At 35.7% G+C, this 27,991-nt stretch overlaps 1 protein-coding gene across 2 annotated transcripts; it reads right to left on the reverse strand.

Annotated features, from left to right (window-relative positions):
- Positions 1–354: 354 nt before the first annotated feature.
- Positions 355–27,964, reverse strand: LOC6046926 (proton-coupled amino acid transporter-like protein pathetic). 2 transcript variants are annotated; one of them, XM_038256972.1, is made up of 6 exons: positions 27,807–27,964; positions 1,902–1,961; positions 1,683–1,833; positions 1,491–1,612; positions 1,055–1,387; positions 355–999 (listed from the first exon to the last, which is right to left on the reverse strand). In XM_038256972.1, the coding sequence occupies exons 1-6, from the start codon at positions 27,821–27,823 to the stop codon at positions 372–374; spliced, it is 1,311 nt and encodes a 436-aa protein (XP_038112900.1). In that variant the 5' UTR covers positions 27,824–27,964; the 3' UTR covers positions 355–371. The 2 variants fall into 2 exon arrangements, with proteins under 2 accessions (XP_038112900.1, XP_001864053.2); XM_001864018.2 differs by lacking the exon at positions 27,807–27,964 and adding an exon at positions 2,020–2,075.
- Positions 27,965–27,991: the final 27 nt, after the last annotated feature.

The following is a 27,991-nucleotide window of genomic DNA, read 5'->3' on the forward strand; positions in this document are numbered from 1 at the left end:
ACCCTATTGTAGATAGGCCATCAAGAGTTTTAAAAGTTTATATCACGTTTTCAATTGAAAGCTACTGTCATCAGGGGTGACATTGGGTCTGGAGGGTGAGATTGGGTCATACAAAAATGCTGAAATGCATTGATTTCAAAAATCCTAGAATTTCAGGGGATTTCGCGGAAATTGTGAAAATTTACGAATTTCACGTTGTCCTTGACCCTAGTTATTGTCTAAGGAATCGATAGACTCCAAGATGTCGGATTGTCTTTTTTTTCAAAATAAAAGTATTTTAAGTGCCATGATAGGATTTAGTTGTGTTCTCAAATTCTGTTGAAATTGCAATGTCTCTCTTCAAATATGTAGATTTTTTTTATTCGACAACTTTATTGATAAATCGCCACAATATTCCTAACACTCGCGTACGTCCCCGTCACCAGCAAGAACGCTCCAAACACCGCCAGAACGCAGTCCGTCACCAATATCCACCGAAAACGACCAAAGTCCTGCGTCGGCCAACGGAACACCAAATCCAACACTACCGGTATCAGTACCACCAGGTTCCCCGAGCAAAACGACCCGGCAAACCCGACAAATGGCACCAAATCGGGCACGCCCATGGTTATTGCGGTGAGAACGAGCAGGATTCCGAATCTCATTGAAATTTGGGTGATGTTCCGCTTGGCTGGCGGGATTCGGTTCTCCAACCAGCGCCAAATAATGTCCATCGGAACGTAGAAGCAGAGCCCCATGGAGAACAGGACCGCTAGGCCGGCTAGAAGTCGGGTTGATTCTGCTACACCATTTTCCGTTGGGAGATTCAACGTGACCGTTGCTTTGACATCATCTCCGTAACGGAGGTACCCGAAGAATCCGGTGACGTTGTAGAGGACGGTTAGTAGCGCAATGGCTTGGACCACAACTCCACGGAATCCCAAAAAGTTCTGCGGATGTCTCATATCGTTTTCGATGGGGAGCACGTAACGGATTCCCTGAATGGCGTACAAAACCGTACTGCAAGGAGTGGAGTTCAAGTAAAATTCAAGTCCTACGGTCATTAAGGTCGTACCTGAAAAACAGCGGTAACTGGGTCCAATCCGGTCCCAGATTCCTCCCAGCGAAGCTAACCGGCCCGTCGCCGTTGAGCAAAAAGTACAGCGTGATTCCGAAGGCCGTAATCATGAGGACGTTTGCCACCGCCGAAAATGGCACCAGGTATCGCAGGTGGCGTATCTGCGTGATAAACACCATCGGAATCGTCACCAGGGCGACGTAAACGAGCGTGCCCCACTCTATCTGCTGCTGATTGTTGACGACGTCGCGCAGCGAGCTCGCGACGAAGATCTGGAACAGACACGTCGTCAGTAGGCTGTGAATCAGGAGCATCCAGTTGATGTAGTTTCTGAGGACGGGGGGAAAAATTGGCACTCGTTAATTAAGTTTCGCAGCCTACCTTGATTGTAGGACATCACTTCTGGACCAGGGGTGTCAATCTCATGACTTACTTGGCTAGTTTGGAGTACGGTCGCACACTGGGTGGTCCATTGGCGAACACAACTTCCGCCGTCTCGGCAAATCCAAGCACCGGAATGCGGTTCTGTCGGCAGGCCTTCTGCGATGTGCCAACCTAACAATATTGAAAGCAACTTAATTCATTATTCGTAAAATACAAACTGATGATCGGTGGTTATCGTTACCAGCAAATGGACGCAATAAACGTAAAGTAAGCATACTGCGATGGAAGCGGCCAGGCCGAACGCCAGACCGCCCAGTTTGAACGCGAGGGGCATTGCCAAAATTCCCGTGGCCAGCGAACCCTTGATCAGGTGAATCAGGGTGCCGAGGTTGCTGGAATTTGAGGAAGTCGTTTGCTGCGGTTGTTGTGTGGCGATTTGTATTTTTCAGAGAATACTTACGAGTTTGGTTTGGCCACATTGCGATTCACGAAGGGGTTGTATTCGTCATCTTCTATGTAACTGGAAGTAAAAGGGTAATAGTTAACACATTGACCTTGAACATGCAATGAAAAGTTACTCTTTCCCTTTAAATTGAATCATTTCTAATATGATTCGATGTGCTAACTGAAAACAGTCCACTTATCTCGGCTGGGAAGAGCCAAATGTGCCTCAAAAGGAGATAAGTACATGATTGCTTTTAAAGTGTTGGGACATTGGCAAGAATTGTAAGGGAGATTTGATTCAGTTGGAAATTTTATAAACCAACTCACATAGCAGTTGCCCGACTCCTCTTCGATTTACATGAAACTTTGTAATAAGCAGTAATGTTGGTCCCTGTTCATGAGTTCGAGGTTCATTTTTCGATACCTCTTGATGGAGGGGGGCACTAATGTATATGTTGATTATGTAACCGTGTGAAGTTTAGTAAGTATTTGCGATTTAATTACTCGCGCTTCAATTTTATGACACACTTGTGCTTAATTTTCCGCTTGTAAACTTTATCCTTCAAATGGATTGCCTCTTTTAAAATGTGGCTTCTCTGAAGCTTTGATGTGCGATGTGATACCTTGAAGCAGGTACCTTACTGTCCCTGCCTCATGCTGTCTTACAAAGTACACTCCACTGATGATGATGATGATGTTGCTGGGTTAGATATGTGATGTGTGATTTCCAAACCCACCACAACACTTATGCTAATGAACCCAAACTCATCATATACGAGGAGGAGATGCATTGCAGCAACCGTTTCGGAAATCTTTCGCGTGTATCACGATCGGCAAGTTGCAGTCTCTTTTCGCTCGGACAAGGTTTGGTTGGGGTGTAATTATGCCACACGTGGACACGGCTGGTAGGTCGGTCGGTTAGTCCATCAGCTGGTGAAGATTTGAATGTTCCTGACGCCACGGACGAAATGTGAGCGGAATACGTGGAAAAAAAGTAATGAGCTGGTAATTTTGAATTCGACACGCCGCGTTCGACCAATTGTCCGCCGATCAATTACAAGATTTGTGTAATTCCGAACGAGTTGCATCACAAGTGGCGGCTAGCTGAAGCCTGAACCACAAAGTCATTAAAATATTGTGGCGGCCTGTTGGCTGGTTGGATCCGATTGTTGGAGCACACGATCGCCACACAAAAACAAGGCCTAATTTGACTTTGAAGAGGATAATTTCTTCACAATAAGCTGCAAGCAAACGATTTGGCGAAGGCTGTGCAAATCATCTCGTTCGTTACGATTGGCTAATTTTGTGCAAGTGATAATCTTCTGCCGAGCGCAATCAAGCATTAATCATCTGACGATATCGGAAATGGAGATTTATGAGGCTTTTGGTAATTGTATCAGGCTAATAAAGATATGTTACTCAATAATCAGGACAAAAGTAACTCATTTATTAAAAATCTTAACAAGAGAAGACAAAATTAACCACAGAATATATATTTAGGGATTTGATAAGAATTATAAGATGCCCAGCATGTTTTGTAATTCTTGTACCGTAAACCGGGGTGACTTTGATAGGATTTCAATTTGGTTTTAGAATATTTTCTAACAGGTAAGGTTTTTCTCAAGATTATTATTTTTAAAACATGTACTGGGGTAGACCACACAAAGTACATGCACTATTTTGGAAAAAAAAAGTTTTTTTCAATAGTGTTTAGAAAAATAGTTACGTTAAAAAATTTTAGTTTTAATTCCGGGGTGACTTTGATAGTCATAGTTTTTCTTGTTAAAATCATATTTAAGATGTTCAAACTTTATTTGTACGTTAAATGTACCATCACTAAAATAGCTGATAAAGTATTTAAAAAAAATGTGTATTTTAAGTGAACTAAGTTTCTAAGCTTTTTTAACAAAATACATATAAATTTTAGGCAAAATTGTTAAAAGTAGGAATTTTGCCTGAAATTTGTTAAAACTAGTTTTGTTGATAAAATAATCGTTTTATAATGCATTTTATACTGAATTCGAAGCAGGAATCACAAGTTTTGACATTTTACATGAAATTGCCTATGAATTTGGAGATTTTTTTTTTAAATTGTGTTTCAAAAACACATACTATTTATTACTTACAAACTTATTTAACCTTCTCCTAGTGGAAAATTGTCCAAAGAATCCGAAAATGCTTTCCATTTTCCGATTCAAAATCATGTTCATTGAGCAAATCATGACACTTCAAGAATTTTAAAATAATGACCTTAATCAACTTTTTTTAACTATAGTTAACTAACTTCTCAAAATTTTATGAAAAGTTCTTTTTGAGGTACTTTGAACACTTCTCTACCACGGTCAATATGGTACGTATTTTAATTGTACTCTTCATTTTGCGGAATAATCGCAAACCTATCAAACCACCCCGGCTGTCAAAGTCACCCCGTTTTACGGTACCTCTAATTTTCCGTTTTTTAAAGCTTTTCAATTCTAATAAGAACACACGTCGATTTCGGACAACAATGCAAAACTGTTCAACTCCAAGCGAAACTTACTTACGGATATCGTGGAGATTTTCCCTCATCCTCTTAAAAATGTGGAGCATTCACAATTCCCGTCTTCCAAATCCCCTATCCTTGCCGTCTGGCGTGCTGTGAAAATGGAAGCAGCCGGCAGAGGACGGCTGTCATGGTGTTGAGCATCAGTTTCAAGAGTAATTGGTAATAGATTTCTTGGCAACTTGGATATTCAGTCGCAAAATCTCTACGAAATCGGCCGATTTCGACCATTTTCATTTTTTGTTTTTTTTGGCTCAAATTTTGTGAGCGCCTACCCTATGCTCAAAGTAACAACTATTTTGTGTCGTTGGTTCACACATACAAGGCTCCATACCATTTTGGCAGCTGTTCATACAAAAAATGGTACGTAAATATTCGAAAATCTGTAACTTTTCAAGAAATTTTTTAATTGATTTGGCGTCTTCGGCAAAGTTGTAGTTATTGATGAGGACTATTCAGAAAAAAGGGATATAATATTGCCATTCAAACATCAATTTTGTCTGAAAAGTTCCAGTTTTTTTATTTTTTTAAATAGTTTCCATTCCAAGGACCATTCCTTGAAATATCTTTTTTGAAAAGTTCAGAAAAATTGCTATACAATTGTCTAAGAGACATTGAAGATCATTGAAGATTGGACCTGCTGAGATACAGCTGCTTAGGCCGTTGCAAATATGTTTTGAAGTTTATGTCCCTCGACTCTGGCCAAAGTCGAGGGGGGCTCAAAAAAAAACTATTAAAAATGAAATTACATGCCATGGTATTAACATTTCAATGAAAAAAGTGTTTCAAAATGCATTTTACACCTGGTTTTCAAAATATCCACACACTGGATTTTTTTTTTCGCCGAAAAAAAAACTGTGCTGTAGGAATTCCACAAATATTGAAAATATTTTTGATCGATCCCAGACATACTACAAAGGTTTTTAAACGCAGGAAAATGTATTTTAAATTGTTTTCAGTTGGTTAGACTTATATTTCCATTAAAATTTTAAAGTTTTTTGAAAAATATTTTTTTCTGCTCCCTGATTTTTCGGAATAAACTCTGAAAATATTTGCAACGGCCTTATAGAAAAAAAAAGAAAATTGAATTTTGCTAAGTCTTACCCAATTTCTAATGTCGATACCTCGATTGCTAAAAAAAAATTTTTTTGTGTGGGCAATAGGGTGCCCAGAAAATATGACCTCCCAAAACGGGTTTTTGGGTTATTTTAAGCATCTGTGTGAATTTTGAGCGAAAGTGGATGAGATTAACCCATTGATACCCGAGCCTAAATTTGGCAAAAAAAACTTTTGTCATGCAAAAATGACTTTTTTAAATCGCTAATAACTTTTCAGGATCGAGTTTTAAAGCTTTGATATGTTCTACAAAGTTGTAGAGCATTAAATTTGCAATAAGAATCTCACTTTTGGGAATATTTGTATAGAAGTAGCGCTTCGTGTATACCAAACCGTAAGAAACTTGGTTTTTCCATACATTTTTTCGATTTTTCCCATACAAACTTCCCCTCCGTGTATCAATGGGTAAATGATGACCGATTTTGCTTATATTTGGCCCAGAGTCCTAAAATTGGTCATAGAGCAATATTCAGCTTGTGGAGCGAGGTTTTGAAAAAAAGTCCCATATTCTGGGCACACTAATGGGCAATTGTGCACATGAAGGGAGGAGGTAGTATAGAATTTCCAAAAAGTGTATAAGTTGTATAATGTACACAGAAAAAAATCAATTCTCGAAACCGTGAAGTCAGTTCACGATTATGAGAACCACGAAGGAATATATTTACGTTTATGGTGCAAATGCACCATACTCATGAATAAATTCCTTCGTGGATCTCACATTCGTGAACTTAATTCACGTATATGGATGGCTAAAGGGATTAAAATGGGCAAAATGTAGAATAGTTTTAAATCACTATATTTTAGCAAAAATCACATAAATTATGATAAAATCCCTGTAGAAACTAAAGACCAGCAAGTTTATCAACATCATACAAAAATTTCAACAACAAATTTGAAAATATTCATTGAAATGTTATTAAACTTCCTAGATTCTTTCTATAAAGTAATCGATTTCTGGTTCCACTACTCTAAGAGTCCTTTATGAAAGCAGATTGTGAGCTAGGACAATGGCCATAAGTTCAACCACTTCAAACATTAGTTGTACTAAAAAAAAGTATTTCAAGGAAAAATTTGTTGAAAAAAACACATGTAATCATACAAAGTGCCATTCACGCCCAGTCAACCCCAAACAACATTAAAAGGTCTAGCGCACATTCTTACGCCCTAAACTTCAACATTGACATTGTATTTGCGGTCAAAACATTTTCACAATCAACAATCAAACCCTCATCCACCCAAAAAGAAAAAAATAAACCTCTTCTAGTGCGAACTGCTGCCAAAAACTGACCACAGCAGCAGAAAGCCATTTAGTCTGCGTCGAACTTGGCTTTTATTCAAACATTCCCCAAATGCTCGTCATGGAACGGTGATCACCGGCCATTTGAAGCAAGAAAAAAAAAACAACAGCAAAAAACTAACGACCATCTGAGGCCGTTGGCGCACGAATGTCATTAGTAGTGTGAAATTCCGTGGGAATTTTTCGGACTTTTCTTAGCATGTAGCGTTGATGGGGGGACAGATTGAGTGTACTCAACGCGACAGCTTTGTGCGTGATGTGTGCTCAAAGATAAGTTCTTTGCTCAAGTCTCTTATGTTCTAAGAGGGTACACTTTACATTATTCCAACACCAAAACCGAAACGACCTTCAAGAACGAACGAACGGAATTTCGCAAACACAAAAAAATCATTCCAAATTAGAGGTTTTCCTTTGTGGCGTCCCAGTTCTCAGTCGGTGCCAGGTGGTATTTTGGGGCCGATCGGGGGTGGCTGTAAGGCACACTAGGGGCTATTATTTGCAATTTTCGTTTCTCACCCTCCCACGGCGGCGCGGCGGCCAAAGTCGAAGACCGCCAAAAAGCTCCGACATCGAAAGCGAAGCGAAGCAAGATGAAAAGACGTTAAATGAGCGAAACGAAAAATTAAAAAAAAATCGAAGAAATACCAAATGGGTGGAAAAATGGTGGGTGGCAGGAAGGAGTGGGGGCAAGTCTGTGTTCTTGTTCGTTGCTGGTTTAATCACCCCTATCGGGCAGAAAAATCGCGAGGAGAAAATTTGCATGCATGGTAATGTGAGTGTGTGTGTGTTTTATATATGCGAATCAAAATTAATTTCAATTCAATGCTTGTTTTCGTTTGCACTGAAATCGAAAAGTTTCACTTTCTTTGCGTTTCCAGATGGTAGTATTACGTGAATTACAACCATGTCAAAAATGCATCATATCACCTTGATCGTGCTATCTTGTCATACGTGCATTTTGGGCTGAATTGGGTAAAGGACTACCTTTTTTGCAGCTTCACAGATTTCTTCAATCCTGAGATTTTGCTCTTCATATCAAATGTAATTCCGATCAGATCTTACTTAGTTAGAGGACGTTTTGTCAGTCTTGCTTGCACGTTTAGAATTATAAAGTTGAACTCTGCAACCAAATTCAACCAAATTTCGTTACAATGCATATAACGATCAAACAAAACGTATTTGTTATTGTTTACATGGCGTACACTACACACTTTAAATTATTTCCAAATGTTACATAATTTATCATGTAACACTTTTGCTCGTTTTGTGTAATTTTATTTTATTGTTCAAGGTCAAATGTTGTATCAAGTAGGCGAATATCTGTTTTACCCTAATCCAACAAAATGTTCAAAAATATTTTAATTCATTCTAAATTTTGTCATTCAAATTCAATGACCGGCTTCGTGGCTCAATGGTCGCGACTTCTGCCTCGAATGCAGAAGGTTCAGGGATCAAATCCCGGTCGGTTCCCTTGAAATTTGGAATCAGGAATTGAACTTTAAATATGAACAAAAAACCTTTAGGTGAGTGGGATTCGAACTCACACCCTTTGAATTGATGGTCTGGGACGCTAACCAGTCGGCCATCATGGAGTTAATGCTCTAGAACTGAATTGATCCGTAGTGGCGAAATAATGTCACAAGGTATAACATATCAATCCATTATATAACTACTAACACCGTCTCAAAACAGCCCAGGGCCATCTCATATACTCATGAACTGGACGAGGGAGTCGTGGATTGCCTGGCCCGAGTAGAGCGTCCAATTTCCCGTCCCGGGAAAAAATTTCCCGGGAATTCCCGGGATTTCCCGGAAAAAAATATTTCCCGTTTCCCGGGAAATTTGTAAATTTCCCGGGAATTCCCGAAATACAAGCAGAGGTTTACATTTTCCTACCTTTTTGGCACCAATGTTTTGAAATTAAACAAAAAATAATAATTGGAGAACCTGATTTGATTTTATTTATTTCCATCTACTGTTCATATTGAACTAATCAGCTTGTCTGTAAATTTTATGTCAAGGTTTAATTCAGATAATATTTATTTCTGAAGCATTCATCACTAGGAATATTGTTTGCTTTTATGTTGGACCACAAAACTTACGCTGTTATGGAATGAATGTAAACTATTTTATTTTTGACAACCTTTTTAAATGTTTTTTTTTGTTATATCTTTTGAAAATAAGATATTTACATCTTCTGACCAAGATCAACATTGAGATTTGCTTGACTTTTTTTTACCTTGAACATGTTGAATGGAAATTGAACTGATATAATAAAATTAAAAAAAAAAAGTTTGTGTGAGAAGAATTCGTTTCTAAGTATTCGATAAATTGCAGATTGAAGTTATAAATTTATGAAGCACGTGAGCTACCAAGGGCGTAAGAGGGTAATATATTAAAAAGTATCGTTGAATTTCAACCACTTTTAAATACTCAAAATTATTTTAATCTAATTAATTTATTAGACTGAATACCATATAACTAAAATCATATCATAAAACCATGAAAAACCTTTAAAAACAACTTCGTATCATATGAAATTTACTCAAAGAATGGAACTATATTTCAAAAACTCGCTCCAAATATTTGAAAACTTTGAGTTGTGATTTCATGAAATAGTGTTTCAAGTTAAAAAGCGATAGGAATTAGATTTTTGAGGTAAATTCAAAGATTATTTATTTATTCACAACTTGAATTTTTTGTTTTTTTTTATTTTAACAAGAGACAAATTTAAAAGCAATTTTATGGTTGTGGAGCATAGATTTTCACTATCCAAACACTTTGATTTAAATAAATCCTTCTCAACAAAAATACTAATAATATTTTCTATCATTTGGGACGATTTGAAAGGTTTAATAATTAGAAAGTTTATATATTTTCTCAAAGTTGCATGATTTTTAACAAGCAGTCAAGCCATTAATTGATCCTCACACTCATTTCGACCATTAAAGTTGCTGTTCTATACAATTTCTTTGCAAAAGATTAATCAGAAACAGGATTAGAATAATTTTCGTTAAATTTCAAATTTCCCGGGAATTCCCGGGATTTACCGGGAAATTTGTTGAAAATTTCCCGTTTCCCGGGAATTTTGTAACCCCGGGAAATTGGACGCTCTAGGCCCGAGTCATCTGCATTACCGATCTTTGTCCGTACAATTTCAGAAGAAATCGTTAGCCAGAGAAAGGTATTCGCTTCAAAGGTTCTTGAGATATATGGTGGTTACTAACCGAACCGTCTCAATTGAAATATTTTGTGGTCATGGCCAAGTCCTGCCAAGACGGGGGTTCAAATACATACATACATACATACATAAATTTTGTCATTCAAATTCAAAATACCTCAAACTAATGTGAAATTTCCCGAGGATTCCGAATATGTAAAAAATGAGACCAAAAAGTGGCCTACGAGGCAAAAGTTATCATTGAAAAATATTTGTTATAGAAAAATCTTAATTTAAGAGAAAAACTGCGATTGGCCAAAATTGTATGGTTGTATTACGTGAATTACAACCATGTCAAAATGCATCATATCACCTTGATCGTGCTATCTTGTCATACGTGCATTTTGGGCTGAATTGGGTAAAGGACTACCTTTTTTGCAGCTTCACAGATTTCTTCAATCCTGAGATTTTGCTCTTCATATCAAATGTAATTCCGATCAGATCTTACTTAGTTAGAGGACGTTTTGTCAGTCTTGCTTGCACGTTTAGAATTATAAAGTTGAACTCTGCAACCAAATTCAACCAAATTTCGTTACAATGCATATAACGATCAAACAAAACGTATTTGTTATTGTTTACATGGCGTACACTACACACTTTAAATTATTTCCAAATGTTACATAATTTATCATGTAACACTTTTGCTCGTTTTGTGTAATTTTTATTTTATTGTTCAAGGTCAAATGTTGTATCAAGTAGGCGAATATCTGTTTTACCCCTAATCCAACAAAATGTTCAAAAATATTTTAATTCATTCTAAATTTTGTCATTCAAATTCAATGACCGGCTTCGTGGCTCAATGGTCGCGACTTCTGCCTCGAATGCAGAAGGTTCAGGGATCAAATCCCGGTCGGTTCCCTTGAAATTTGGAATCAGGAATTGAACTTTAAATATGAACAAAAAACCTTTAGGTGAGTGGGATTCGAACTCACACCCTTTGAATTGATGGTCTGGGACGCTAACCAGTCGGCCATCATGGAGTTAATGCTCTAGAACTGAATTGATCCGTAGTGGCGAAATAATGTCACAAGGTATAACATATCAATCCATTATATAACTACTAACACCGTCTCAAAACAGCCCAGGGCCATCTCATATACTCATGAACTGGACGAGGGAGTCGTGGATTGCCTGGCCCGAGTAGAGCGTCCAATTTCCCGTCGGGAAAAATTTCCAGGAATTCCGGGATTTCCCGGAAAAAATATTTCCCGTTTCCCGGGAAATTTGTAAATTTCCCGGGAATTCCCGAAATACAAGCAGAGGTTTACATTTTCCTACCTTTTTGGCACCAATGTTTTGAAATTAAACAAAAAATAATAATTGGAGAACCTGATTTGATTTTATTTATTTCCATCTACTGTTCATATTGAACTAATCAGCTTGTCTGTAAATTTTATGTCAAGGTTTAATTCAGATAATATTTATTTCTGAAGCATTCATCACTAGGAATATTGTTTGCTTTTATGTTGGACCACAAAACTTACGCTGTTATGGAATGAATGTAAACTATTTTATTTTTGACAACCTTTTTAAATGTTTTTTTTTTGTTATATCTTTTGAAAATAAGATATTTACATCTTCTGACCAAGATCAACATTGAGATTTGCTTGACTTTTTTACCTTGAACATGTTGAATGGAAATTGAACTGATATAATAAAATTAAAAAAAAGTTTGTGTGAGAAGAATTCGTTTCTAAGTATTCGATAAATTGCAGATTGAAGTTATAAATTTATGAAGCACGTGAGCTACCAAGGGCGTAAGAGGGTAATATATTAAAAGTATCGTTGAATTTCAACCACTTTTAAATACTCAAAATTATTTTAATCTAATTAATTTATTAGACTGAATACCATATAACTAAAATCATATCATAAAACCATGAAAAACCTTTAAAAACAACTTCGTATCATATGAAATTTACTCAAAGAATGGAACTATATTTCAAAACTCGCTCCAAATATTTGAAAACTTTGAGTTGTGATTTCATGAAATAGTGTTTCAAGTTAAAAAGCGATAGGAATTAGATTTTTGAGGTAAATTCAAAGATTATTTATTTATTCACAACTTGAATTTTTTGTTTTTTTTTATTTTAACAAGAGACAAATTTAAAAGCAATTTTATGGTTGTGGAGCATAGATTTTCACTATCCAAACACTTTGATTTAAATAAATCCTTCTCAACAAAAATACTAATAATATTTTCTATCATTTGGGACGATTTGAAAGGTTTAATAATTAGAAAGTTTATATATTTTCTCAAAGTTGCATGATTTTTAACAAGCAGTCAAGCCATTAATTGATCCTCACACTCATTTCGACCATTAAAGTTGCTGTTCTATACAATTTCTTTGCAAAAGATTAATCAGAAACAGGATTAGAATAATTTTCGTTAAATTTCAAATTTCCCGGGAATTCCCGGGATTTACCGGGAAATTTGTTGAAAATTTCCCGTTTCCCGGGAATTTTGTAACCCCGGGAAATTGGACGCTCTAGGCCCGAGTCATCTGCATTACCGATCTTTGTCCGTACAATTTCAGAAGAAATCGTTAGCCAGAGAAAGGTATTCGCTTCAAAGGTTCTTGAGATATATGGTGGTTACTAACCGAACCGTCTCAATTGAAATATTTTGTGGTCATGGCCAAGTCCTGCCAAGACGGGGGTTCAAATACATACATACATACATACATAAATTTTGTCATTCAAATTCAAAATACCTCAAACTAATGTGAAATTTCCCGAGGATTCCGAATATGTAAAAAATGAGACCAAAAAGTGGCCTACGAGGCAAAAGTTATCATTGAAAAATATTTGTTATAGAAAAATCTTAATTTAAGAGAAAAACTGCGATTGGCCAAAAATTGTATGGTTGTATTACGTGAATTACAACCATGTCAAAAATGCATCATATCACCTTGATCGTGCTATCTTGTCATACGTGCATTTTGGGCTGAATTGGGTAAAGGACTACCTTTTTTGCAGCTTCACAGATTTCTTCAATCCTGAGATTTTGCTCTTCATATCAAATGTAATTCCGATCAGATCTTACTTAGTTAGAGGACGTTTTGTCAGTCTTGCTTGCACGTTTAGAATTATAAAGTTGAACTCTGCAACCAAATTCAACCAAATTTCGTTACAATGCATATAACGATCAAACAAAACGTATTTGTTATTGTTTACATGGCGTACACTACACACTTTAAATTATTTCCAAATGTTACATAATTTATCATGTAACACTTTTGCTCGTTTTGTGTAATTTTTATTTTATTGTTCAAGGTCAAATGTTGTATCAAGTAGGCGAATATCTGTTTTACCCCTAATCCAACAAAATGTTCAAAAATATTTTAATTCATTCTAAATTTTGTCATTCAAATTCAATGACCGGCTTCGTGGCTCAATGGTCGCGACTTCTGCCTCGAATGCAGAAGGTTCAGGATCAAATCCCGGTCGGTTCCCTTGAAATTTGGAATCAGGAATTGAACTTTAAATATGAACAAAAACCTTTAGGTGAGTGGGATTCGAACTCACACCCTTTGAATTGATGGTCTGGGACGCTAACCAGTCGGCCATCATGGAGTTAATGCTCTAGAACTGAATTGATCCGTAGTGGCGAAATAATGTCACAAGGTATAACATATCAATCCATTATATAACTACTAACACCGTCTCAAAACAGCCCAGGGCCATCTCATATACTCATGAACTGGACGAGGGAGTCGTGGATTGCCTGGCCCGAGTAGAGCGTCCAATTTCCCGTCCCGGGAAAAAATTTCCCGGGAATTCCCGGGATTTCCCGGAAAAAAATATTTCCCGTTTCCCGGGAAATTTGTAAATTTCCCAGGAATTCCCGAAATACAAGCAGAGGTTTACATTTTCCTACCTTTTGGCACCAATGTTTTGAAATTAAACAAAAATAATAATTGGAGAACCTGATTTGATTTTATTTATTTCCATCTACTGTTCATATTGAACTAATCAGCTTGTCTGTAAATTTTATGTCAAGGTTTAATTCAGATAATATTTATTTCTGAAGCATTCATCACTAGGAATATTGTTTGCTTTTATGTTGGACCACAAAACTTACGCTGTTATGGAATGAATGTAAACTATTTTATTTTTGACAACCTTTTTAAATGTTTTTTTTTGTTATATCTTTTGAAAATAAGATATTTACATCTTCTGACCAAGATCAACATTGAGATTTGCTTGACTTTTTTTTACCTTGAACATGTTGAATGGAAATTGAACTGATATAATAAAATTAAAAAAAAGTTTGTGTGAGAAGAATTCGTTTCTAAGTATTCGATAAATTGCAGATTGAAGTTATAAATTTATGAAGCACGTGAGCTACCAAGGGCGTAAGAGGGTAATATATTAAAAGTATCGTTGAATTTCAACCACTTTTAAATACTCAAAATTATTTTAATCTAATTAATTTATTAGACTGAATACCATATAACTAAAATCATATCATAAAACCATGAAAAACCTTTAAAAACAACTTCGTATCATATGAAATTTACTCAAAGAATGGAACTATATTTCAAAAACTCGCTCCAAATATTTGAAAACTTTGAGTTGTGATTTCATGAAATAGTGTTTCAAGTTAAAAAGCGATAGGAATTAGATTTTTGAGGTAAATTCAAAGATTATTTATTTATTCACAACTTGAATTTTTTGTTTTTTTTTATTTTAACAAGAGACAAATTTAAAAGCAATTTTATGGTTGTGGAGCATAGATTTTCACTATCCAAACACTTTGATTTAAATAAATCCTTCTCAACAAAAATACTAATAATATTTTCTATCATTTGGGACGATTTGAAAGGTTTAATAATTAGAAAGTTTATATATTTTCTCAAAGTTGCATGATTTTTAACAAGCAGTCAAGCCATTAATTGATCCTCACACTCATTTCGACCATTAAAGTTGCTGTTCTATACAATTTCTTTGCAAAAGATTAATCAGAAACAGGATTAGAATAATTTTCGTTAAATTTCAAATTTCCCGGGAATTCCCGGGATTTACCGGGAAATTTGTTGAAAATTTCCCGTTTCCCGGGAATTTTGTAACCCCGGGAAATTGGACGCTCTAGGCCCGAGTCATCTGCATTACCGATCTTTGTCCGTACAATTTCAGAAGAAATCGTTAGCCAGAGAAAGGTATTCGCTTCAAAGGTTCTTGAGATATATGATGGTTACTAACCGAACCGTCTCAATTGAAATATTTTGTGGTCATGGCCAAGTCCTGCCAAGACGGGGGTTCAAATACATACATACATACATACATAAATTTTGTCATTCAAATTCAAAATACCTCAAACTAATGTGAAATTTCCCGAGGATTCCGAATATGTAAAAAATGAGACCAAAAAGTGGCCTACGAGGCAAAAGTTATCATTGAAAAATATTTGTTATAGAAAAATCTTAATTTAAGAGAAAAACTGCGATTGGCCAAAAAGTTAATTCCATAGGCTATTAAGGTTTAAAAAAAAATCTATTTTTAACAGTAATTTGCAAAAGCTATGAGAAAAAGTCAAACCAATCCTAGATGTATAAAGCATGTTTTGAAGTGCTTCAAAACACCTTTCGAATGCATCTCCGAGATAAGGAATTGATGAAGTTTTACGGAAATGCGAACAATTTTAAGATTTTTTATTTTTTTGGACCTCAAACTTCAATGCCCGTTTTACCACACTTCCCATGGTCGTAGAGGGCTCATATTTGGCATGAGTTCATCTCATGTATAGACCAGAGGCCCGTGGACCCGTTTAAATTATCATGTAAAATGGCTCGTTGATCACTTGTAACGTGATTTTATACTTTTTCAAAATAGTGGCTCAATCAAACATTTTTATGCTAATCTTCTAGTAAATATCATCAAAACTTTCATCAAACATTTTTGGAAATTCTGGTTTTCAGGATTATGGCAGACAAAATGTTGAAACCGGGGAATAAGGCTGTTCCAAGTAATTTACAAAGCTTTTTTTTTACTTCTCTCTTCTCCCCCCATTATCAAAAATTGGCTCGAAAAAAAAATGCGCAAACATATTTTTTCAAAAAACTGCAAAAATATCATTGGAATTGCAATGATTTGAAATCATTCAAAAATGCATTTCTCTGCGTTCAGAATCATGTTGAGCATGTTCTGGTTTATTCAATAGTAATTTTAATTGTTTGTGCATTTTAGATGATTAAATTTCTTTTTGTAGAATCTTACATTTTTTGAAAATAACGATTGCAATTTAACTTTACGGGTGCTAAAAACATTTTCTAACTTTTTTTTTATTAAATGTTGAAATTTCGACTCTCAACGATATTTTATTGGTCACACTTAATTTAATAAAAATTACGCTGTTACAAGAATTATGCAGATTACATGGCACCATTTTCGTATAAAAATACTTTAATTTTTTTTGGATAACGAAAGTACCTTCAGTGATAAACATTTTTTTTAAATACTTAAAACAACAAAATCAACAATACCTATAACAAAACTACCATTCTTTGTTTTCTATATTTTATTATTATTCAAATTATTATATTATTTTATATTGTTTTGCCTTCCTCACTGAGGTAAGGCTATAATCCTCTAAAAATGAACTTTCTATTAAAAGCTCCTAGACCCACCTTCATGTATACATATCTACTCAGAATCGAAAACTGAACAAATGTCTGTGTGTGTGTATGTGTGTGTGTGTATGTATGTGACCAAAATTCTTAATGAGTTTTCTCAGCACTGGCTGAACCAATTTTGATCGAACCAGTTGCATTCGACTTGGTTTAGGGCAGGGGTGACCAAAGTATGGCCCGCGGGCCAAACGTGGCCCGCGAAGTGATATTTTGTGGCCCGCGGACTCATTTTGAATGATCAAGTAAAATGGCCCGTTGACCATTTGTAAAATGATTTCATTTTTTTTTCAAAATGAAACTTTATTTTAAAATTGTAATGCGAATCTTTTTTTTTTGTTTTTGTTAATATAAAACTAATAATTTTTTTTTCTTATTTTACAATACAAATATGTTGTTCAAAAATCTTTCTAATTGAAACATTTTCACACGTTTCAATGTGAGTGAAACTAGTAAATATTGTCAAAATGCTCAAACATTTTGGAAATGTTTATGAAACTTTCAAATTTAACTAAGGTATAAAACTGTAATAAAAGCAAAAATATAAGCATTCCATATTAATTTAAAAGTTATTATGACCAATAAACTGGGCTTCAAACTCACTTTGCACTTAGAAACATTCTACCTTGGGATTCGAACTCATGACAGTTGGATAACGAATCTGATTGACTACCATCTCATTCAGGCAGACTAAATTTTGAAATCGGAGGAAAAAAGCGGTTGCAAATATAGTTCAAAGCTTTTGTTATTTAAGTGCAATCAGCTGAAATCCATTTTAAATACAATCCTCTGCGTTTAAAATAATGTTGGGCATGCTTAGGGTTTATTGAAAAAAACTGTGAATTTTAGTGAACTCTGAATGAACAACAAAAAGTGTTTTTCGCTAAATTGTTTTTTTTTCGTCGAATCTTACATATTTTAAAAATTATGGTTGCAAATCCAAATGTGTTTTATTACCATTTTTCAACATTTTTTCATTGAAATATTGAATATCCTGGCATCAATCAATTTTATGTATTTTTCTTTTATTTTTTTGCCTCTCCTCGTTGAGGAACAAAATCTTTTTTTAAATGTTTGCATCGGCCTAATTGTTGAAAAAAATCCAAACTCTTTTCATTTGTTACAGTCAATTTAAAGATAAAATTAACATAAATTGTTCCAATTTAATGCTCCCATTTTCAAAACATAGAAAAAAACTTTAAATTTCAATGAAATGCCTTTTTTCAAATACCGAATACAATAATAATATTAACAAAACTGAAGGAAAACTGTCATTTTCCGTTTGCTATTATTTTTAAATAACGGAAATGTTAAAAAAAGAGAAATTTAAAGAATAAATGTATTTTTTAGTCTTTCAAATTTATAAATCTTTTTTTTTTTTCATTATATAAAAAACAAATTTTGTACATATGGCCCGCAAGCTCATTTGAGCTTCAAATTTGGCCCGGCATCCAAAAACTTTGAGCACCCCTGGTTTAGGGTCCTATACATCGCTATTGAATTGTTTGAAGTTTCGATAAGTAGTTCAAAAGTTATGTATTAAAATGTGTTTTCACAAATACCCGGATCTCAATTATATGCATGTAAACGATGTCCGGATCCATCATCCGACCCATCGTTGATTAGGTAATTGAAAGGCCTTTCCAAAGAGTCCAAGACATTGAAGATCTGGCAACCCTGTCTCGAGTTATGACCACATAAGTTATACATTGTGTTCTTTTTTCTGGATCTAAAAAAATGATGAAACCACTCATATACCCATTTTTGGCAAAAAGTGAGGAAGGCATCAACCACATAGGTGGATTAAGTTAGTTTTTAGTTCAGGGAAATGCTGAAAAAATACATTTTTTAAACTTAAAATAACGTTTTTTTAAACTAAAAATAACGTGGGACCATCCATAAACCACATGGAAACTTTTTTGAAAATCTCGAATCCCCCTCGTGGACAATTGTCCATATAAAAAAAATCTTTTTTTTTATGGAGCATGCACAATCGCCCAACCTACATAATTAGAGCACCGCACGTTTATTTTGTTCGACAAATCGCATGGCATAGATGATGATGATTCTCGCTGAGCTTCTTCATAAAATAGAACTAATCGCGTTAGAGAGCACCATTGAAAGTAACGGAGACGATTAGTTTGGCAGCTGAGCTGTAGACCACCGAAGTGGAATGTAAAATTTGCTAAAAAATGTTACGAATTTTTGTAAAAATCGAACTTATTCGTTTGACCCACTCCCATTGCCCAACCTTTTCCATCATCTTTGTGTTTCTAAATTGGATTGCAAATACACGCGACCCGCTGCCTATTGAATCGTTCCAATTCACGCGTTATTTTTTTCGATTTGACGGTCAGCCAAAGTGTGAATTCCAAACTAGCAAGATCCATCAATCCATCAGAAGCTGGCTTCTGCTCGGCGGCGATGAAGTCATCCTATTGTAATTTGTTCGCCGATTACCCTCATCTCGACGAAGTCGAAAGTAGTTTCTTCGCCTCATCATCATTGATGCTTTTTGATGCACGCCGCCACTATATTGCGCCATCGTCAAGTCTTAACTTTACTTTAGTTGGATTGGTCAGCATTTGGACTGGGCGGCCGTTGGATAGTGCTAATTCAATCAAACTCAATCAACGACTTCTCTGAGACGCTCGTATGTAGTGGAACTGATGTACTTAAACAGACAACAAAGATTATTTCTAGGTCAGAAGATTTTGCGTTCTGTGACGAGCGTTTAATTGTTGTTTTTTGTTTAGTTATTCATTCTTTGATTAAACTCAAAAAATGAATTATAAGCATCAATAGTGGCCTGACTTTAATTACAGTAATTGGCATTTGCATTTGCTTTTTTCAATTAGCCTCCAGCTGAAGATGAGTCTTATCGCTCTAAATCTACTCAAATCACTTTGGTACCGTTGGATGTTGTGCTGTCGAGTGCCACACTGTTGGTTACACTTGGCAGCGACAAAAAGTACGGATTGTATGCAATTGAAAATACTATTTTTTTTTCAAAAATGTCAAATAATTTTATTTGCCGATTACAAATGTTGATTGTTTTTAGATATTTAGTTATTCATAGATACTCAAAAATTAAAATATTTTTTTACTCAACTTTTTTTTTGACTGAGTGTAGGTGGATGTCTTTTGCAAGCCACGTTGTTTGCCATTTCCTTGCGCGTTTTGTGACGATCTTGACCGAGAAAGGAAATGGAAAATGGAAATTGAAATCTCTTAATTCGCAGCGGATGCACAAATGAATAAAATTATCCAGCTTTTAATGAGGCGGGTTGAAATTGGAACTTGGCCGTTTTCGCTAAATAGGCAAAAGAAACTCAGATATAGTTATTTTAAACTAAAGAATCATCAACAATCTTCTTGTTAAAATTTAAATAAGAAATATTTCATTTAGTGCTAAAAAGATTTTTGCTCAAAGATTTTTCTAAAAAAAATGAAAGTTGTGTGGAGTAGTTTTTCAAAATTTCGCATTTTTTCGCGATTTTAGAATTTTTTTTTATTAATTTGGATGAAACTATGACTATGCACGCGCTACGTCAAAAGATGTTATGTAACATCAATAGTTTTTTAGGTACACGTCTCCATACAATTTTGAAAGCTGGTCATACGAAATGGGAATGTAAATGTATTAAATTCTGTATCTTGAGAAATGATTGTCTGATCGATTTGGTGTCTTTGGCAAATTATTAGGTTATGATTAGGAATTTTCCTAAAAAATAGTACACGGGTTTTTCATCGTTTCAATTTCAAATTTCAACCTTCAAAAATTCCTTATTTTTCTGTGCAGTTATGATTTTTTTGTTTAAATAGCAGTGTTTTTTTGTAATATATCTAAGATCTGGACCAAAAATTTAAAATATTTTCTTAAGCAAAATCAAATTTGCAATCGAAAAGTTTTACTTTTTTGATAAAAGTCGGATTAATGCCCCGTTTATAGTTTAAATCTAAAAAAGTGAGATCTGGTTTCAAAAAAGGACAAAAATATCACTTAAGTGGTGATAACTATATACATTGTTGCCAGATCTTAAAATTTTTTTGGACTTTTTTGGAAGGTCTTTGGATTATCTATCAAACGATATAAAACATGATGATGTTTGATACGATACGAAACAATCCAATAGTAATGTATGGAATCCTGAACCAAGTTTAATGGTGCTGAGAAAACTTAGTAATAATTTGTCAACACACATACACACACATACATACACACAGACAGTAAATTTGTTCAATTTTCGATAACATGAAGTGGATCTACGAGGTTTCTGTAAAAAGTTCGTTTTCAGAGCAGGATTTCAGTGAGGAAGGCATAAAATTAAAAATGAATAAATTTTAAATTTCAAGCTAAATGTTTAAAATCCTTAACATAAATTAATTTGAATATGATAACAGCAACGTTGCAATCAAAAATTAGATTTTTATCATTATTATCATTATTATCATTATTATCGTTTTACAATTGATGACCCCTGACTCTATACAAATATCAAATACTTAATCATTTCAAACTACGATGTCACACAGTTTAAGTCAGGTCATGAGCTTATTCAACGGGAACTTAGTATAGCACTTATGAATTCTTTGATTGTCACCGGGAAGTTTAAAAACAAACAAATAATGTTTAGTAAATATTGTTTGCCCTTACTACAAACAAACGCAATATCCATACATCACTCGAACACTTTTACTGAGAACTTTACTGGCTGGCTGGCTGACCGATGTCGTCAGACTGAATAACGCCGACGACTACTCTTTGATAAGGTTGTGCTCTCTTGCCACATAATACAATCTGTTCGATTTTTTTGCTATTGATTTAACAATTACTAAAAATGATGTGATTGAGAATAACATGTTGCAATGTTTATTGTGTCTTCAATAAGTTGGCAAAAAGGGTCTAGCTCATTTCCCCGAATGACATTTCCCCGAATGCCATTTCCCCGAAAATCATATCCCCTAATTGACCACATTCCCGAATACCACTTCCCCTAATCAGCCACATCCCCGAATGCCATTTCCCCGAATATCATTTCCCCTAATCGGCTATATCCCCGAATGCCATTTCCCCTAATCGGCCATTTCCTCGAATGCCGTTTCCCCGAAGTGACACTTACGCCAGTTGCTGTTTATTTAAATTTAAATTTTGCCGATTTTTCATATCATACTAATCCTAATCATCATTTTCGCTCAAGCCTTTTTCCATGACTAACAGTTATTTTCTTTCTCGATTTTACCGAACAAACAGCTTTTTCGGGTATGCTGTTGATTAAATGTTGTAAATTGGGTAGTAAAGCCCTTTGTAATTTTTATGAACAACGGTAAACACGATTAAAACCATTTCTGATAACGTTTTTTTATTTTTATGAAAAAAAAGTTATTGACAAGACAACATTTTTTCGATGGATCAACTATGGTCCCCTTGGAACGAGCTGTCAAGTAGGAGCTTTTCTACCAAGAAGGGCCGTGAAGTGATTTTTTTAAAATTGAATTAAAAATCCTTTGCGGTCGTTCAAAGGGTCATTGTACTTAGAAAAAAAAGCTTTATCGTTGTGAACAATAATATCACAAATTTAATTTTCATTTTAGGACCCAATTACAGTCCAGATTCGATTATCCGAAGTTTCGAATATCCGAAGTTCGATTATCCGAAGGTTTGTATGGGACTTCGGATAATCGAATTACGAACAACATTTTTTTGTTTTTTTCTTTTTCTTGTTTTAAACATCAAATTTGAGTTCTGCAACCCCATTTTAGTCAAATTTGAATAGTTGATTGCCTATTAAATAATAAAATGCATTTTTTCAATATTTCAACACCGCCATATTGGCCGCCATCTTGGATTTAAAAGTTTTAATCCGAAGTTTCGATTATCGTTATAATTTTTTCCGAGGCCTTCGGATAATCGAGTCTGGACTGTACTAGATTTTTTTTTTGTTCAATTCACATTTGTATTCAACCGCATAATTAGGTAGATGTTGTTTTTGAGAAATTTGTCTTTTTTTCGAATTTTGTTCAAGAACCCAAAAATCGAACAAATAGATACATAAGGCTGGTACAAATTTTATTTAGAGTTTATGATGATTATACTCTTCGCCAAATCCCAAACCAGCAATGTGAATAAAATGATCAGTGTGAACGGGGTTCTGTGTGTGTGTGGTCCAATCCAATACCCGCTAACCGGTAGCGAAATTATGGGAAAATATAATTTGTATCAGACTGTGTACATGCCGAATGCTGATACAGCTTATCTCAGTCCCGGGTATTAGGTGGTGATAGCCCTCGCGCTGCTTCCAACGACCCATTTCAGAATGACAGAGCTCCTTGCGGTCCAATTCCGAGGTCGCTGGGCATTGTTCGGCCCCGCCTAAACATAGAAGCAAGCATCTGAAGGAAACTCGATCTATATTTAGACTTTCAATCCCCTCAGGCAAATCAGGGATCAGCGCGTATTTAATAATATGAGAAGAAGAGATAACATGTTTCAACACTACGGATCAATTCACTGCTAGAGTGCAAACCTTCTGATAGCCGACTGCTTAGCGTTCCAGACCACCAATCCAAAGGTGTGAGTTCGAATCCCACCTGATTCATTTTTAGTTTTTATTCATATTCAAATTCCTGATTCCAAATTTCAAAGGTACCGACCGGGATTTGATCCCTGAACCTTCTGCTTGGGAGACAGAAGCCGTAACCATTAAGCCACAGAGCCGGTTTCAGTGTGAACGGGGTTCTGTACTACGAAAATCGCACGGTATGTTTTTTTGAATCATAAAAGAAAACAAAACTTCTATTGCATTGTTATTATCATGTCTATAAGAAAAAAGTATTTGTTTTGAGAATACACCCCTTCCCCCTAAAATGCTACGTCTGTTCTGAATGAAGCCAAAAAGAAAGTTGATCATTCAAGGCCAATACGAACCTTTCAAGAAATATTATAAGTAGTTTGATGTGTTAAAAATTGCCATCAATTTTTTTTCTTAAAAAATGCTATTTCCCCGAACGCGGTCAAGCGGAAATGCCCGGTGCCCAGGAGCGCGCGCGCGCTCCGGGGCACCGGGCATTTCCGCTTGACCGCGTTCGGGGAAATGGCATTCTGGGAAATGACTATTCAGGGATACGACTAATCGGGTAAGTGGCATTCGGGATTGTGGCCCATTCGGGAAAATGGCATTCGGGGATGTGGACGATTAGGGGAAATGGAAAATTCGGGTAAATGGAATTCGGGGAAATGACTATTAGGGGAAGTGTCTTTTCGGGGAAGTGGCATTCGGGGAAATGTCCCTTCGGTAATATGGGTTTCGGGGAAATGTCATAGATTCGGCAAAAATACTGATGTGACAACTACGCCCAAACACGACTCCGTGGAAAGTCTGCCCAAGTCAGTTAAGACCAGAGTCGGAAGAGAGCGAAGTTAGTACGAGTAGCAGTGCAGTCGGTCAGTAATGGCAATAATGCAAGGAAATGTGAGCTCATTTGTTCAGCTTGAGAGGATCGGCAGAACTGCATTCTGATGCACTGCGATAAATTGTATTGACCGCGTATGAATATGCAAAAGGAAAAAAAAGTTTACGGTGTGCGAATGGGGGAGGCTTTGACTGGAACCGAATGTTTGATCGCGATATTGGCTTATTTTCAGACACTTTCAGTTGACTTCTGGGGAAATGTTTTATGATTCAGAATTTTTATTCTTATGAGAAAAGGTCTCAGATAATTTAAAATGTTCAAAATTGAGATTTTTCGTAAATGAGACATTTTTCCTATCATTAATGCTAATTGATTAGTTTTAACGGACAACCGCACTAGCTCGGAAAGTCATGTAGATTATTTTAATGATTTTTTATTACTGTTGAACTAACCCTAACTTCTTTCTTTCTCCTTCCAGGTGAGTTCAAATCAAGGACGCTTCCACGCTTTCAAATTGATAACTCGTTCTGCGGCGAAGGAGGTGATAGATTTGTTTCTTAATAACCATTATCATATAGATAGTTAAGCCACTTAGCACTTCTCTCAGTCTAGAGTCTGCAAGATTCATGAACCTGTTCTGGTCACACACAGCTCTAAGTAAACCAACTTATTATAAATTCACTACGCCTACTGCTTCTTGGCTGCGACCTCCAAACTAGCTGAGCCGGTCACTCACTATTGTCTCTGGTCGGATTATGGAGAGTGCACTTAACACACATTTCCATAATAAGATCGTACCTACTGCTGTTGTTGCTGCTTTTGCTGGATTAATTTTTAGGAAGTTGGACCTCGAAAGCCAAAATTTTGAAACTTTTTATGGTATTCGAACGAAATTCGGCAAGCTTATGGGGGTGGCTACTTGGCTCGAAATATTGATTACAATGCATCACAGTCTTATTTGTTTTAGTTGAACTGGTATTAACCCTACCTCTAACTTTTGATAATGCCATGGATTTGGGCATGATGGCCACTTAATTACGCACGGGATTTTTGGACCGGTGTCCATTACGCCAACAGTCAACAACTGTGCCGTCGGTTATTAATGGCCTACATTTCTGTGTTTGGATCAAAGGAGATTTATTTAATGAACACTAATCGAATTAAGCCCAAATCGGAGACAACTCTAAATCTTTCGTTTTCGACCATTTTTCCGCTTATTTATGGGAGCCTATTACGCCCCCTTTCAGCGTCAATATCAAACAAAGCTAATTTAGGTGGAAACGTTTTGTTTGCTAAACATGGTCTCTTTCTTTTCCTCTTCCACCCTCTTTTTGCAACATGTTTAATCACTCCGGTTCGGCAACTCATGGGAAAGCGTTGATCGGTTTACACACCCTCTGGTTGGCGCTTTTTTTTTGCGTTAGTTTGTCCGGTATAATTTACGTGCCATAATACCAAACCAACCAACCACTTCCCTCTTCTTCTGCTATGTTTTGCCACATGTTTTCACCGGTCATAACACGAGAAAATACAACCCTCACCTCATTCGCGCGGTAGATATTATCCGGTAGGTATTATGGCAAAAGGAGCAAAAAAACAGCAACTCGCCGATAAACTGCTCGGATTCAAATTGGGCGTGAAAATGTGCTGGCGCCGGGGCCCTGGTCTAGGCGCGTGGTGGCCATTGAAGCGTGTTGCGCGCGATAGTGATGTAAAAAAAAACAATCGGCCATGCGCCAAACGTTTATCGCGTTCGATGAAATAACTTCACTTTTCCGCGTACCCGATCATTATGGGGCGGGGATCGATCTCAAACACTGCACGCGGAATTGGGGCAAATTTGGGGGGCCTGGCGATAATTGACTGCAATCAGGAAGCTAACATTTTATGGCCCAATTCTGCGGTAACTTAAATCGTGAAATTTGAAATCGGCAAACTGATCCGTTGGACAATCTTTCGTGTGAAGGCTGAATACGCCTGCGGGTAGGCAACAAGTAAAATGTTTCACGTTTCTTATTTTTTTAATTTATCGCGCGCAACATTGCTTGAAACGTTGGGTGCAACATTGACGGAAACATTTCATGGAAACTTTTCAAATGTATTCAATGTATGCAGGCTGTATTGAAAAATTGAGAATTTTGGTGTTTTTTTTAACGTTTCACTCCGTTACACGGCACGACATTTTTGAGGTTGATGTTGGTAATAGATTTAGTTTCGACAAAGTTTAATTAATTTGGGCTCGCTGAACAAGCTCCAATCGACAAATTTGAATGTTAGTAAAGTTAATTTAGAATTAAATTTTTTAAGCGCACTTCATGCCCTCTTAACACATTTAATAAATTAACTTCATCACTCATTTCTTTCGATGGGGTTTTAGATCTTCAACCTTTCTGGCTCATCGGCAAGGTCTTCTGATAACCTATCCAACGGTAGCTCACATAATAGATCAGGACCTAGATCAGGACAATGTTTTTTTTATCAAAATATCCGAGACCCGTTTTCAAAAATGTGTTGAATTAAAACCTTAAATGCTCATAACATTTGATAGGGTTGTCAGATTTTCAATATTTAGGACGCGTTGGGAAGGTCTTTTGATTATAAATCCAATGATGGTTTGCACTATGGATTCGGTAAAATTTTCATCAAAGTATCTGAGATACGGCATCCAATAAGTGTAAATTGACACTTGAGTGTTCATAACTTTTGATAGGGGTGTCAGAACTTCAAAATTTTAGACTCCTTTTAAAGGTTTTTTGATCAACCATCCAACGATGTGTCGCATGACACATTAAAAAATAATCTAAAATTTTATATTGACTTTTATCATTTCATTTGTTGTTTGTTGAAATTTTCAAAAAAAGATCATGCTTTTCTAGTCATGTCAAACAAAAAATAGAATATATCTCGGGTGAGTTTTCAAAAAGCTGTAAGAGCCACCGTGACCTATTCGTTTTTCTCCAAATTGTAACAACATTTCATTTATTTTTAGTTGGAGGCACTTCAAAGACGTGTAGATGAACAATCTTAAGCATTTTTGAAATTGGTTTTTCTTAATTAGGTCGAAAACCGATGCAAAAAAAGTTTTGTTTACCATTGTCTCTTACGTCTGTTTGAAAACCCTAATCCGAGATATTTATAAAAGACTTATTTAACAATGACCGCCCAACGTACGTCAAACTAACACGGATCCCAAAGCCTTGGAAGTGGGAACGGTTATTGCAATTCGCTGGTTCTCGAGCATTTCAATCGGGACGGTTCTTTTTTCCAGTGATTTGTAAGAATGTCTAGTTCATTAAAAATCCAATGCACAACAAAGAACAAAAAAAAACATTTCTTTTAAGCTATATAAAACTGTCATCCTTGATTTGATTGAAGTGTAGATTACCACCAATTATTATTGTTTAGCTAATTCTTTGATTTTAAGCTGAAAAATATAACAAATATATTAAAATGAAGATTTTATGAATGTTTAAAAAAAAATCCAGGGTTCCCGGAAATTTCCCATTTCCCGGGAGAATTGGACGCCCTACTTTACTCTAACTTGATTTACTCGATTATTTCAGCTTGCGAGTGCTTTGTTTCGAAATTTTAATTAACCAGCTGTTGAAGGTAGTCCATACCTAAGCTTAGAATTGCTTCATGGATTGCTCATTCGTATAAAAAAATGTATATCTTTAAGTTCAATTAGATTTTTTCAAACTTACATTGTCACTTTCTGCATTCTTGTTGTTATTTTAATAAATTGTCAATAAAACCGATCATAACAAGATCACTGAAACACCGTAATTGTGAGAACTTCAACTAACAAAACTGCAGGTGCGCCTGATCATCTCGCGCGATGCTCTTACTTGTTGATGGCGAGTTAAATCTTGCGGTGATACTGGAAGTC

This window comes from Culex quinquefasciatus, chromosome 2 (genome assembly GCF_015732765.1).
Source record: "Culex quinquefasciatus strain JHB chromosome 2, VPISU_Cqui_1.0_pri_paternal, whole genome shotgun sequence".
In the NCBI taxonomy this organism is placed as follows: Eukaryota; Metazoa; Arthropoda; class Insecta; order Diptera; family Culicidae; genus Culex; species Culex quinquefasciatus.